This window comes from Nannospalax galili, unplaced genomic scaffold (assembly GCF_000622305.1).
Source record: "Nannospalax galili isolate Female #2095 unplaced genomic scaffold, S.galili_v1.0 scaffold395, whole genome shotgun sequence".
Taxonomy (NCBI): Eukaryota; Metazoa; Chordata; class Mammalia; order Rodentia; family Spalacidae; genus Nannospalax; species Nannospalax galili.
Genome location: NW_008335527.1, coordinates 951,418 through 964,904, shown reverse-complemented (window position 1 = coordinate 964,904; position 13,487 = coordinate 951,418). Strand labels below are relative to the sequence as shown.

Genomic DNA, 13,487 nt, shown 5'->3' with positions numbered 1-13,487 from the left:
CTTAGTTGTAATGACTTGGGCATAACTTAAGCATATACCTAATTTAGGCATATTAAAATCATTCAAATTTAAGACCCAAGAATTAAGCGCCTGTTTTATTTTTAATGGCAAAAGTCTCTTTGCCTTTAAATAAGTCTAAAATATCAATGCCTACTACATTTTTTAATGGATAGTCTTTTAAACCAGTGCATTCTCGAACAGTTTTGGTTTTTAAGTTTCTGGGAGAATTAAGCATTATTTTGAGTGCCTCAAATTATGAAAGCTAACATTGTTTACAGCTTCAAGTGTCTTTTTATAGTTTCAAATAAAATAAATGTCTTCCTCAAGCTGCCGAAAGTTGAGTCAAGAGAGCTTTCTGTATAAAGTACCTGGAGGACCTGAAGGAGTAGTGTCAAAGCCCGGCACTTAAACTTGGAATACTCAGTTATCTTAACAACTACATGAGGGAGTTACATGCTTACATTACTTTTATCTGTTCATTTCATTTTGACTGAAAGAATTTATTTTAAAGATAATATTTTTTAAAATATTCTGTTTATTATTTTTATTTTATGTGTGTGAGTGTATTGCCTGCATGTATGTGAGTGCACCCATGTCGTGCAATGCCACGGAGGTCAGAAGAAGGCTTCGGATTCCCCTGGAACTGGAGTTAAGGACGGTTCATAACCGCCACGTGGGTGCTGGGAATCAAACCCCAGTCCTCTGCAAGAGCAGTCAGCTCTTAACCAGCTCTTAACCGCTGCGCCATCTCTCCAGCCCCGATACTTAATATTTTTTGTAATTCCTCCTTTTTCCTCTATTTAAAGCTATTTAGAGTTTTGTTCTTACTCTCCTTTCCTGTAAATTCCATAAAGGCCAGGAATTTTAACCTTTGATTCTTTCTTCTCCTAAGTTATCTACAGTATAGGATAAGCTGTCAACTGGAAGAGTGAGTGAGTGGGATGTTTTTGTTATAAACTGCACATACAGCCAGGTGTGGTAGCACATGCCTTTAATCCCAGCACTCTGGAGGGAGGCAAAGGCAGGCAAATCTCTGTGAGTTTGCGGCCAGCTGGGGCTACAGCTATCTCAATAAATAAATAAATAAATAAATAAATAAGTGGCACATACATGAATTTTAAAAATCTACTTTGCTGATCTCTGTGTCTCAACAATTGCACCTATTTAGATCGTATTTATTATGGTTACTAATAACATTTTTAATTATTCCTGTCAAATATTTTGTTTAGTTTTCTGTATCTTTCCATTATTTTCTCCTAACTTGCCCTCTAGGATTATTTACCTGTTTTTTATTTCTCTGTTTTAATTTGAAACTTCACATTCTGTTACGCACATTATAATTTAGAAACTGGGTATGTGATTTAGAAATTGCATCTTCATTCCTTTCAGTAGTAATACCTAGACATGTCACATGTTGGAGTTGAAGAGGTTTTAATGGAGATTTAAACAATCTCTTAAGAGATAGGGAGACACAGAAGGACAGTAGTGCGCACCCAAGTGTGGGCCTGTCAGGAGAGAGTCACTTTTAAGTTCACGTGTGTATTTTGCCTAGCATCCTTTTAGGATGTTCTCTGTGAACTCTTTAAAGACCTTGACATACTCCTAAACTTTCCACTTCCTATATGTCATCTTGCAGTATCTCAGTCTCACTTTGCTTTTGGCAATCTCTTCTACTCTCCCACACTCACCATTTTTTATTTTTAGACTGTGAGGCTCAGGTTAATTTATCATCAATTTACTTTTCTTTTTACAAAAAAACTCTAGTAATTATTTCAGCAGCTACTTGTTACTTACTGATAAATTCTCCCAAACTTTGGGAATGTGGTTTATTCATCCATACTTTTTAAAAATATTTTTTATTTTATGTGTATGCATGTATTGCCTGCATGTAGGTAAGTGCACCCATGTTGTGCAGTGCCCTCAGAGGACTGAAGAGTTTCTGATCCTCTGGAGTTACGGACAGCTGGCTGCCATGTGGGTGCTGGGATTTGAACCCAGGTCTTCTGCAAGAACAGTCAGTGTTCTTAACCTCTGAGCTATCTCTGCAGCCCCTCTTCCATACTTTTTGATTAGTTAGGAGAACAAATTACTCCAGTATCTTCTAGAATTTGTTATGTTTTTATTTTCTTCAATTGTGGCATATTTTTAGCCATATCCCTCCAAATCTTGATCTTTATTTTTCTCCACTCTCTCTCTCCGTCTGCCTCTGGACTTCCTTTTTATGTGTACAGACTTCCATCATTTAGTCAGTGATACAGTCTGAAAAACGTGCTGTGTAGCCAGTTCCCTTGTCATGCAAACAGCATGGAGTATACAGAGCTGTGTAGTATTGCTACTGCACGCTAGACTGATAAACCTACTAGCCTTAAGCTGCAAACCTTCATAGCATGCTACTGCACTGAACTCTTAAGCAGTTAAAATGTAATGGTAAGTCTTTGTGTGTCTAAACATTTCTAAACATAGGAAACAGCTGTGTTACAATCTTATGGAACCACCATATAGTCTGTTGCTGACCAACCCAAATGTTTCAGTATCTCTGCAGTCTAGGTAATATTCTTAGACTTATAGATTACCACTGTCTTGAACTATCTGATCTGCTATTTAAAACCTATTTGACTTTCTCACATCAACCTCCTCAAAAGTAGAATCATCTCAAGGTGTTTTTCCAATGGAGGGTCCTAAAAGACAAGGTTTGTACTGTGCAGGGGTGGACCCCAGGCATAGACACCGATTTTGATAGCTTTGTACGTTTTCCTAGACACTGTACGTTCATGCTGCAGGATTGATTGCTTGTTTTGTTTCTTTTAGATGAGGTCAGGAGTGTTTAGACTATTTTTGCTTCTCTTAGAAATCCTGGTAAAAATCCTTCCACAAAATATAATCTGAGAGCCAGGTGTGGTAGCACATACCTTTAGTCCTGTCCAAAGATGGGCAGATCTCTGTGAGAATGAGGCCAGTTCCAGATCAACTGAGAGGACAGGGAGACTCTATCTCAAAAAAAACCAAATTGGAGTCTGACTCTGAGAAAATGAAAAGTATATATCTAAAAGGCAGTTTTTACTTTGCAGTTTGAACGATTGTTAATATTCATGTGTTTCAAAGTCAATCTACCTATTGTGTTTATTATATAGGTCAAAATGTGTTCAACATACTCCATATTTCCTTCTAAAATATCTGTAAATTTTTCCTATTAGAATATTTCCTGCATAGACCAAACCTGTCACTCTAGAGGAAAGGGAGTTTTCCTTTCCCAGGGGCTGGTGTGAGAGCTACATAGTGGCAAGTAGGCTAATTACTAAGCTAGAACTTTTAGAAAAGTAATAGACTAAAAATACTGTCTTCAGTATAAAGTAGATTCAATCCAAACCGTAAATAACATTTTTTAGAGTGTGCAATATTTGCTTAAATAAAACATAATTTCAAGTTAAATTTTTTGACATTTTAAGTATTTAACAATATCTTTTGGGATTCCTGGCGAATTCTTGTCACAGAAATTTTTTATTTTCTTTTCCCAAGTCTACTCAAAGGGTAATTGCTATAGAGGGCGGACCCTTATGTTTACTAATGTGTATTGCAGCTCTATTGGTACATCAGAAGGCCAGAATGGAACGGCTTCAAAGAGAACTTGAGATGCAAAAGAAAAAGCTGGATAAACTAAAATCTGAGGTCAATGAAATGGAAAATAATCTAACTCGAAGGCGCCTGAAGAGATCAAATTCCATATCCCAAATACCTTCAGTAAGTCTTATATAACAGTTGTAACCTCTCTGCTTGAACAGGAGACTAGGCTGTCTGCCACAGTGTAAAGACTTGATCTAGTTTGCTGCAAATGCTCTTAATTCATACTTGTTTTTCTGTCCTTACCTTCCCCTGCCAAGCTCCATTCTTTCTTAACTAATGACATGAGAATTCAATACAAATCTTTTTTACATGGAATTATTTTTCAGCTCGAAGAAATGCAGCAGTTGAGAAGTTGTAATAGACAACTCCAGATTGACATTGACTGCTTAACCAAAGAAATTGATCTTTTTCAAGCCCGAGGTAAAGTTCAGTGCATACTCAGCTGAAATTCATTGACTTAATCTGCCAGCTCTCTTCCCATGGCTGAGAACAGGCCTGTCAATCCTTCTCACTGTCTCAGACATTCAGCTTCAGAGCAGATAGTGCCAGAGAACAACGGGATTTGTATTCCCCCGCCCACAGAAGTATGAAGTTGGTTCAGGAGTAACCAGGTCTGTTTCATACCCTTGCAGTCTCTTGAGCCTCACAGGGAGGGTCGACAGTGAGCAGCACGTCTCACTGCATGCTCAGGGCTGTTGCTTCTAGCCATGAGACTCTGCTGCAGTATTTATTAATAGAGATGTATTCATAGAACTGTCCTGATTCCTTCTTTCAAGAATAATGTGCCCCCTTCTCACTGCTACTATCTTACTTGACAAAATAGAAAAGAACATAAAAATATAGTGTTATATTCTTAGGATGACAATGGATTTTTATACTTGCTACTAGTAACCAGCAATAGTTCTTAATGTAGAAAAAAAATGTTTACATTTAATTCAGTTCCATAGAAAACCTAAATAAAATTTTGTCACTGAAATCTAATTCTGAGGTTGGAGAAATAATAGAGTATATAAACTAAAAAAGATAAGAAACTAACAAAAAAAAAGTCTTTAATCACATTTCTGTGTATATTCCAGCTCTGTTAAAGTGAAAGATTACTGATTTTAACTTAAATTTCTTTTAAAATACCAATATGCTGTTATTTTAAGTTGTCAAATAGAACTCGGGGTCTGCTTCTCATTCTTTCTACAAGCACTAGTTTGGCTTCTTCCCCAGTTTGCCCTTGCCTCTGTTTATAAATATTACCTGATACATAGATTTTCAAATATGTTTTTGAAATTTTACATATAATTTGAAATTAGAGGTGAAAATAACTGAAAGCATTTCTTCTATTTTTTTGAAAGAAATGCTTTAAAAATAAAATTATTTTTCAGCTATAAATATTGATATATTTATTTTTTATATATTTCAGGACCACATTTTAACCCCAGCGCTATTCATAACTTTTATGACAATATTGGATTTGTAGGTCCTGTGCCACCAAAACCCAAAGGTTAGTGTATCCATTAAGTGTGAAAATGTTACATTTTGAAAAGCAACATTTTAGAAAATTTTTATTTTTCTCAACCTTCCACTCTTGAAATGCTTCAGACTTTGACATTCTGGAGTGGATTCATTAGGAAGATGTTGGTTTATTTTCCTTTACAATCTGGGGTTTGGGGAGGATGCAAAGGTATAATGTATTTAGCTTTTTGAGAGTAATGTTTGAGACCTTAGTCACTGTGTACTCCCAAAATAGAAAGTTTTGGTTTTTAAAAAAGTGCAAAAATTTGTATTCTTTAAGTAAATTTTTAAACAAATGATTAAGGAAAGCAACATAGAAAAGTTTTTCATAATATCATTCTTTAATTTATATATAATTCTGAGTAAATAACATGAGTTCCAGATGAATGGTTTTCAGAAAGTATTATCTAGAACCGTTTTGTAGCATTGATAGGCAAAAAGTCACAGAATATGTGTGCACCACATCAAGAAATGTTGAAGTACTCCTGTGTATTTGAGGCAGGCATTGAAGTATATATACAAATGGAATTGCATGCATAAATCTTCTGGCTAAAGAAAATATACAGGCATTCCATTTACTATGACACTGCAATCATGTGCAGAATTTACTGCTAGCTCTAGTATGAGAAGTAAAATTTATAAATGAACATACAGTATTATAAAAGCAGGTTTTGATGAAGGACACAAGACTGTGGCAAGGTGGGTTAGTGAAAATGTACTATTTTTTTGTGGATTGCAATTGTTAACCAACCTAAAATAGAAGGATATTTTATGCAAGCCTCCAGTTAACCACAAAGAAAGAAAAAACCATAACAGGTATACAGAAGGTAAAAAGAAAATTAAACAACTAAAAAAAAAAAAAAAAAAACAAACAAAAAAAAAAAAACTGTCAAATAACAAAGGAAGACAGGAATAAAGGAAAAAAGGACAAAAACTACCAAAATGGCAGAAACAACAAATGGTAAAAGTAAATCTTCACTTACCAATAATCGTTTTATGTGAAAATGGATTAAACTCACTACTCAAATGCGAGAGGAATGAGTGAGTATGGAAAGACAGGACCCAACAATACTCTTTCTAAAGGAGACTCCTTTTAGATTTAAGGACACATGGGCTAAAAGTCAAAAGATTTTATACAAGTGATAACTAAAATCATGAGTAGCTCTGTAATTAATCAGACAAAATACATTTTTAAGTCTGAAGCTACCGCTAAGCATGTAATTTTTATGTACATGAGGGGATAAGTTCAATAGGAAAGCACAAACATGTAGAGAACACCAAACAGGAAAGGAATAATGTTCTTCCTTCGTGCCCACGGAACATTCTCCAGGATAGACCACATGTTCTCAAAACTTGTCTCAACAAATTTAAGATCAAAATTATTCCAAGTATCTTTCAGCCACGGTAGAATGAAACTAGAAATTTCATGGAAATTAACCACTACACTTGACTGACCACTGAGTCTTTGAGGGAATGAAAAGAATTTTAAAGTCTCTGGAGAATGAGCTGGGGATGTATAGCTCAGCTCTGTGATAATGCCTGGCAAGTCCAAGGCACTGGGTTTAATCCCAGCACTCCACTTCTCCTCACAAGAATCTGGAGGAAAACAAAACCACAGAATGTACCAAAACTCATGAGAGGCTGCAAAAGCCATGCAGAGTGGTTACCGTATAGAGATAAATGCTTATGAGGGTGGGAGTGGGGCTAGTTCTCAACCTAACTTTATATACCTCAAGGAACTAGAATAAGAAATTAGGCCCAAAGTTAGTAGAAGGAAGGCAGTAATAAAGATTAGAACAAAAATATATCAGAGAATTTAAAAGCAATAGAAAATGAACATTTTTTGAAAAACTAAAACTACAAATCTTTAGGCAGACAGATTAAGGGTGGGAGAAGATTCCAATAAAATCAGAACTAGAAGAAACCATGACAGCAAATGCCTCAAAAATGAATTTTAAGGGATTACAAACAACCATACGCCTGCAAACTGAATAACCTCAAAGAAATGGATAAATTCCTAGAAAACCTGTCCAGACTGAATCAAGAAGAAATAGATTGTTAACAGTAAGGAGATTGAATCAGTAACCAAAACAATCTCCAAATATATGGGATTAATACTAGACAAAGACACTACAGTTAAGAGAAACTGCAGGTAGACATGGTAGCACAGGCCTTTAATCCCCAGCAGTCAGGAGGCAGAAGAAGCAGGTGGATCCCTATGAGATCCAGACCAGCCAAGGCTACATAGTAAGACCCTGTCTCAAAAAAAAAAAAAAAAAACAGAAGGGATGGGTGACGAGAGGCCTAACCAGTATACCTCATGAACATGGTGCATCAATTACTACAGTGTGAGCAGGACAGATTCATCAGCACACTAGAAGAACCATATGCCACGACCAACAGGGATTTATCCTTAAGATGCAAAAGCTGCTCAGCATAGACAGATTACTCAGTGTTACACAACTGATGAAACAAGACGAAAGAACAAGAACTATGTCATTTCAGTAGCTAAAAAGCGTTTAATAGAGTTCAGTATCTGCTCATGATTAAAACATCAAGCACTGTGGCACCCGTGCACCAGGACGCATGCATGCACACATACATACACACACACTCAATAGATGTGTAAAAGGAATTTAATCTCAGCATAATAAAGGCCATTTTAAGAAAACCACACAGATAACCTCGTAATCAATGGGAGGAAACTGAAAGGCTTCCCGCTAAGATCTGGTACAAGGCTAGGATGCCCAACATCTCTACATCCTTTCAACGTAGTACACAGCCCTAGCCAGAGCAGTTAACACAAGAAAAAGAAACAAAGGGCATCTGAATCAGAGCAGAGGAAGTGCAGTTAGCCCCATTTGCCAAAGATGGGGTCCATATGGTCATCTCCCTCCATCTGCAGGTTTGCTTTTATGTATATTGATTAGCCACAGTTAATCACATTCTGAAAATATTAAGTGGAAAGTTCCAGAAATAACTTACAAATTTTAAATAACCTTTATTAGTATAGTGTTATAATCCATTTTATTATTGGTTGTTATTGTTAATCTTTTATAATGCCTAATTTATATTTATAAATTAAACTTTATATAGGTATTTTTATTTGGTTTAAAAAAAACATACATCAGGTTCAGTATTATATATGGTTTCAAGGATTCACTGTTAAAACTAGTCAAGTTCAGTAAAGTTGCAAGATACAAAATCAGCATACAAAAATCAACTATGCTTCTGTGTATAGTGAACTACATACAAAGAAAAATACAGAGATTAGGGAAACAGTTCCAGTCATATAGCAAAAAATAAATACTTAAGAATAAACTTCACCAAAAATTATAAAACACTGAAGAAGGAAATTAGCAAAGACATTGCATGTTCATTTATTGGAGAGATAGTACAGTTCAAATATCTATAGTACCCAAAGTGATCGACAGATTCTATAACATCACTGTCAAAATCATAATCGAATTCTTTATAGAAACAAGAATAAACATCCTAAAATTCATTAACAGGAAAACGCTAAATTATCAAAGCTATTGAGACCCCCATTCTCCTATTTCAAAATAGATTACAAAGCTATAGTAATCAGAACAATACAGTGTTGCCATCAAATAAAAACAAGCATGAACCAATGGAATAGACTAGAAACAAATAAGACACATTAGTTTTCAGCTTGTCTTTGATAAGGGTACCAAAAATAGAAAAGTGATAATCTCTGTCTTTTAGTAAATGACACAGGGAAAGAGAAACACCCATATGCAGAAGAATGAAATGGAACTCAGTATACAAAAATCAACTCAGATGGGTCTGGCAAGATGGCTCAGTGAGCAAGGGCACTTGTCACCAAGCCTCTTCTCCTGGGTCAGTCCCCAGGAGACCCACATGGTGGAAGAAGAGAAACAACTCCCACAAGTCCTCCGACATCCTCATGCGTGCAGTGGTGCACGCACACTCACACATGTACACACACACACAAATAAAATAAATTTTAATCAACTCAAATGGATTACAGATTTAAGTGATGTAAAAAGCAAGGGGAAAGCTTCTTGACGTTGTAGCCAGTGACTTTTTGATAAGGCAACCAAAGCAAACATCAGCACATTAAGAAGTTGGTGTACAGTGAAGGACACTGTATGGAGACGGTGTGCTCTTAAATCAGATTCCATGTTCTCCCCTACTCCATCTAACTGTAAAACTAAAACAAGAAAATACGGTGATATTTTTACCCTGGGTGACTTCTTCAGGGTTTGTTATTGCCATAAAGACAAATAAGGGTTTAGAAATTAGTTCTTTAAAGGTAAGTACTAATAGTACACACTTAAAATCCCAGCACTCAGGAGATTGAGGCAGGATTGCTGCAAGTTCAAGGCCAGCCTGGGCTACATGGGGAGACCCTGTCTCTAAAACATCACACAAAGACACAAAGTGAGTTCTTTATATTTTATTTCTGTTATTCAAGGCTTGTGCTTTTAGCAGATTAAAAAAATATATTTAATGGAAACTTCCATTCCTAGTAGAAAATAAATCTAAACACTACTTCAGTGGGAAATAAACTCTGACTTGAATACACGCTCAGTATTTGTTCCAAAGAATACCTTGTCACATCTTTAGTGGCATTATGGGAATGTTCACAAGTAATTACCCTTTCTTCCGTTAAAGTAGAGAAAGAAGGCTGTTGTCTCCCTTAAGAGATACCCGCATGACTGTTGCGTCATGTTGCTCTCTGCAGACAAGCACCAGTTGGTGGAGGCTGGTGATGGGGAGGCACATCTCCATTTCAGTCACTTGTTGCCTCTGGTTAGCAAGCTAGTTTCATGCTACTTTTGAATTGTCAGTAGTTTGTCAGGCTTTGTGATTTTTACTTCTAAAAAAAATTTTTTTTTTTTTTTTTTTTGCTTCCTTATAGATCAGAGGTCCACTATCAAAGCACCAAAGACTCAAGACACAGAAGATGATGAGGGGGCTCAGTGGAATTGCACTGCCTGTACTTTTTTGAATCATCCAGCCTTAATCCGCTGTGAACAGTGCGAGATGCCACGGCATTTCTGAGCCAGAAGGCCTCATGTCTTCCATAAAACGCCAGAAAGTCGTCTATCGTCGGGCGTTTCACTGCTATAGAGGATTTTGTCCAATTGAAGGAATGACAAGATGGTGTTCGGCTAATGTTCAGCATCAGCCCACAGAGCTAATGATACCTCAGTCTAATGTCATGGGCAGTTGAAATTCGTCACATGAATGGTGACCTGCTGAAAGACTGGGTTGCCTACTGCCTGACCTTGTGCAGTGTTACTACATCCCACGATGGACCGTTCTCACTCTGTCAATGCCTCGGTGTGCCCAGCACTTTCCCCCTCGCGTCACTACTGAATTTTGACAGGAGGGAGGAATAGAATGATAGCTGTCTTGTTCTTTTAAAGCTTTCAGTCAAACACTACACACATAAGAGAAAGAACAAGGTTTAACTATTTAAAAAACTCTTTGCTGCCGCATAGTGCCAGCGGATGCGGGAAGAACTTCACAAATCTGTGGTACTCTTGGCCTTGTCTTTGTCTTGAAGACGTCTCTGTGAAGCCAGCATCTAGGGTCTAATGATGAAAAGGAAAGCAGTATGCATTGTCTACAAATCCACAGTGAAACCCCCAATGCTTTTCCTACTGTACAGATCGCTCCAGTCTGCTTTAATGATTTCTTCATTATTTTCTTATATTTCTATATGTATAGTGTAATAACTTTTGTTAACTAACTTTCTTCTTTCCTTTTAGTGAGTAAGCACGATCATGTTCCTTTTTAAGCCTTACCTGAGAAAAGCAATGCCGTAAATAAAAAGCATTAATGAATTGAAACTATGCACAAAAAACTTTCCTCTACTTACTCTGTACTTTGCCCCCATGGGTGCCAATGTTCTGTGAAGACATACAAATGCTGCACAGGAATTGCAGAAAATATTACAGTTATGTCTGTAGGTCTCACTAGAGACTGACTCGGCAGTGGGTGACCAAACACATTGTTTTGTCTTCCACAGAAGCTTAAAGTAGAAAGTATTCTAACCCACTGACAGCTTGTCCACCTCTTGGTGTCCCACAGGAGATTACCATTGGGAAAGTACATTTTCAAAACCAGCAGTGCCAACAGCCCTTTTTTTTTGAAAGAAGTTTAAATGCTTTGCTGTTGGAACAATCCATTTCTACCCTGCCTTGGTGGCAGTATCATGTGTATTTATAAAACATAGTCATCTTTAGGACAACTGAAGAAAAGCTGGAAAAAAAGAAAAAGAAAAACAAGCAAACTTGAACACTGAAGCAACCTCAAACATCTCTTTATTTTGATGATATATTTTTGTAAGGAAAATAAATATTCAGATGATCAGGAATGTATATAACTAAATGGAATCAAGAAAAAGTAACAGTATGCATTTAAAAAGAATTATGAAATTATATCAGTGCTTAGAATGGAGCTAAGGGCAGTGCTGAAGAACAGCAAAAGATGGGAAGTAACGGAGATTGGCGCCCACTGTAAGTGTTTGCAAGTGGCTGTGTTTTAAATAAACAGGATAATTACAGGTGGTCGTTACAGAGTCAGCCTTGGCTTTCAGGCTTGACGTTCTGTGTATGGAAGGAGATATGGCAATCCTAGTTAACTCGACAATAGACCCCACGCTCGTCCATTTGATGCATCTTGTTTTATTTTAAAGTAGGCCTTGTTTTTCAGCTTCCTCTGCAGTTCTATGTGAAGATTGATAAATCAGTTTTTACTTGTTTTATTAATAAAACGTAATTTGGATATCTTGAGTTGATGGTTTTGTGATTTAGCTGGGTAAACTTTGTAACAGATAAGTTATTTATAAAAATTAAAAAAACTTATATTCTAATGTGGATTTTGTGGCTTGTTTTTGGAGTTTTTGGGACAATTTATGTCCCAGTGTAGCATTTAGCTATTAGTCGAAATAAGGAGGGAAAACCACCCTGTTCTTAATCTTCTCATAAGCTCCTGGCTTTCATCTCCTTTCTTGGATTTTGTCAGTTTCTGCAGTAGCTTATAAGTATCTTGGTTTGTTGACGGGTGGGTTTGTTTTTGTGGGCAGACCTTACTGTGTAGAACAAACTAGCCTCAAACTTCCAATCCTGCCTCAGCCTCCCACGTCCTGGGATTACAGGCATGCACCGCCACGTCTGCCTGCCAGGCTGCTTTTTAACTGATGAATGCAACCAGATTTCAACTGAGGCAGAAAATAGACAGGGTTTTGTTTTTTTTTCAGTGTATTCTGCCTGTTGGTTTCTTTTTAGTTTTTGAAAAATTTGGCCCATTATTGAAAACATGTGATTCCTTAAACCCTTTAGGGAGTCAACATTCACAGAGTCCCATGATGCTAGGGTTGAGTATACAGTGGCACTGCACTTGAAGAAAACATAATTTCATTTTTATTTTATGTATATGAGTGAATTACCTGCATGTTTGTAAGTGCACTGTGTGCAGTTCCTTCAGAGGTCAGAAGAGGGCACTGAATCCCCCCTGAACTGGAGTTAAGGAAGGTTGTTGGCCACCATATGGGTGCTGAGAATCGAACATGGGTCCTCTGCAAGAGCAGCCAGTGCTCTTAACAACTGAGGCCTTGGCAGTTGATATAAACTGGACTTTTTGGGAAAAATCTTTAAAACATCAGCTAGAGGTCTTCGAGATGGTTCATGGGGCCCCAGAACCCAGTAGTGGAAACTGACAAAAAGTTGTCCTCTGGCCTCCTCACACAGTGTTTAAAAAAGAAAAAGAAAAAAAAACCTAAATCTGCCAGGCGTGGTGGCACACGCCTTTAGTCCCAGGACTTGGGAAGCAGAGACAGGTGGATCTCTGTTAGTTCAAGGCCAGCCCTGGCCTACACAGTTTAGGCCAGCGGGGGCAATAAAGAGACCCTGTCTTAAAAAGACGTTAAAAAAAAAAAAAATCTACCATGACTAATATTTTTCTTAAAATCACATTTTCACTTTGGGGGGAGTTGTTTTGTATGCCCAGACTGGCCTCAACCTCCCAAGTGCATGGTTACAGGCTGTCTGCCACTACACCCGAGTTAACCCTTTCCTTTCTAAAAAGCGTGTATATAGGTGCAGGTGTAGGTATGCATGGTCTTATATGCCCGCAGAGGTCAGAGGCATTGGGTGCCTCTGGAGCTCAACTAGTTAAAAGCACTTGTGAGCCACCCAACATGGGTGCTGGGAATGAAACTCTGGTCCTCTGCAAGAGCACTGTGTGCTCTTAACTGCAGAGCTTTCTGGTCATTTTTAAATAATCAGCCTGCCACCTAAAATTAATTTTGTTTTGGAGAACTGAAACTAGGCGGAAAATTATATCAACACAACCCAAAACTATAATAG

General features: G+C 37.3%; 1 protein-coding gene across 5 annotated transcripts in view; it reads left to right on the top strand.

Annotated features, from left to right (window-relative positions):
- Positions 1 to 11,992, top strand: part of Tab2 (TGF-beta activated kinase 1 (MAP3K7) binding protein 2) — a 76,058-nt gene extending 64,066 nt beyond the window's left edge. For 3 of the 5 annotated variants that reach the window (XM_008830418.2, XM_029562208.1, XM_029562209.1), the window contains 4 exons: positions 3,578 to 3,738; positions 3,948 to 4,041; positions 5,033 to 5,113; positions 10,031 to 11,992. In XM_008830418.2, the coding sequence (XP_008828640.1) occupies positions 3,578 to 3,738; positions 3,948 to 4,041; positions 5,033 to 5,113; positions 10,031 to 10,173 (479 nt within the window). In that variant the 3' untranslated portion in view covers positions 10,174 to 11,992. The remainder of the gene's footprint in view (positions 1 to 3,577; positions 3,739 to 3,947; positions 4,042 to 5,032; positions 5,114 to 10,030) is intronic. The other 2 variants (XM_029562210.1, XM_029562211.1) reach the window with 2 other exon arrangements.
- Positions 11,993 to 13,487: the final 1,495 nt, after the last annotated feature.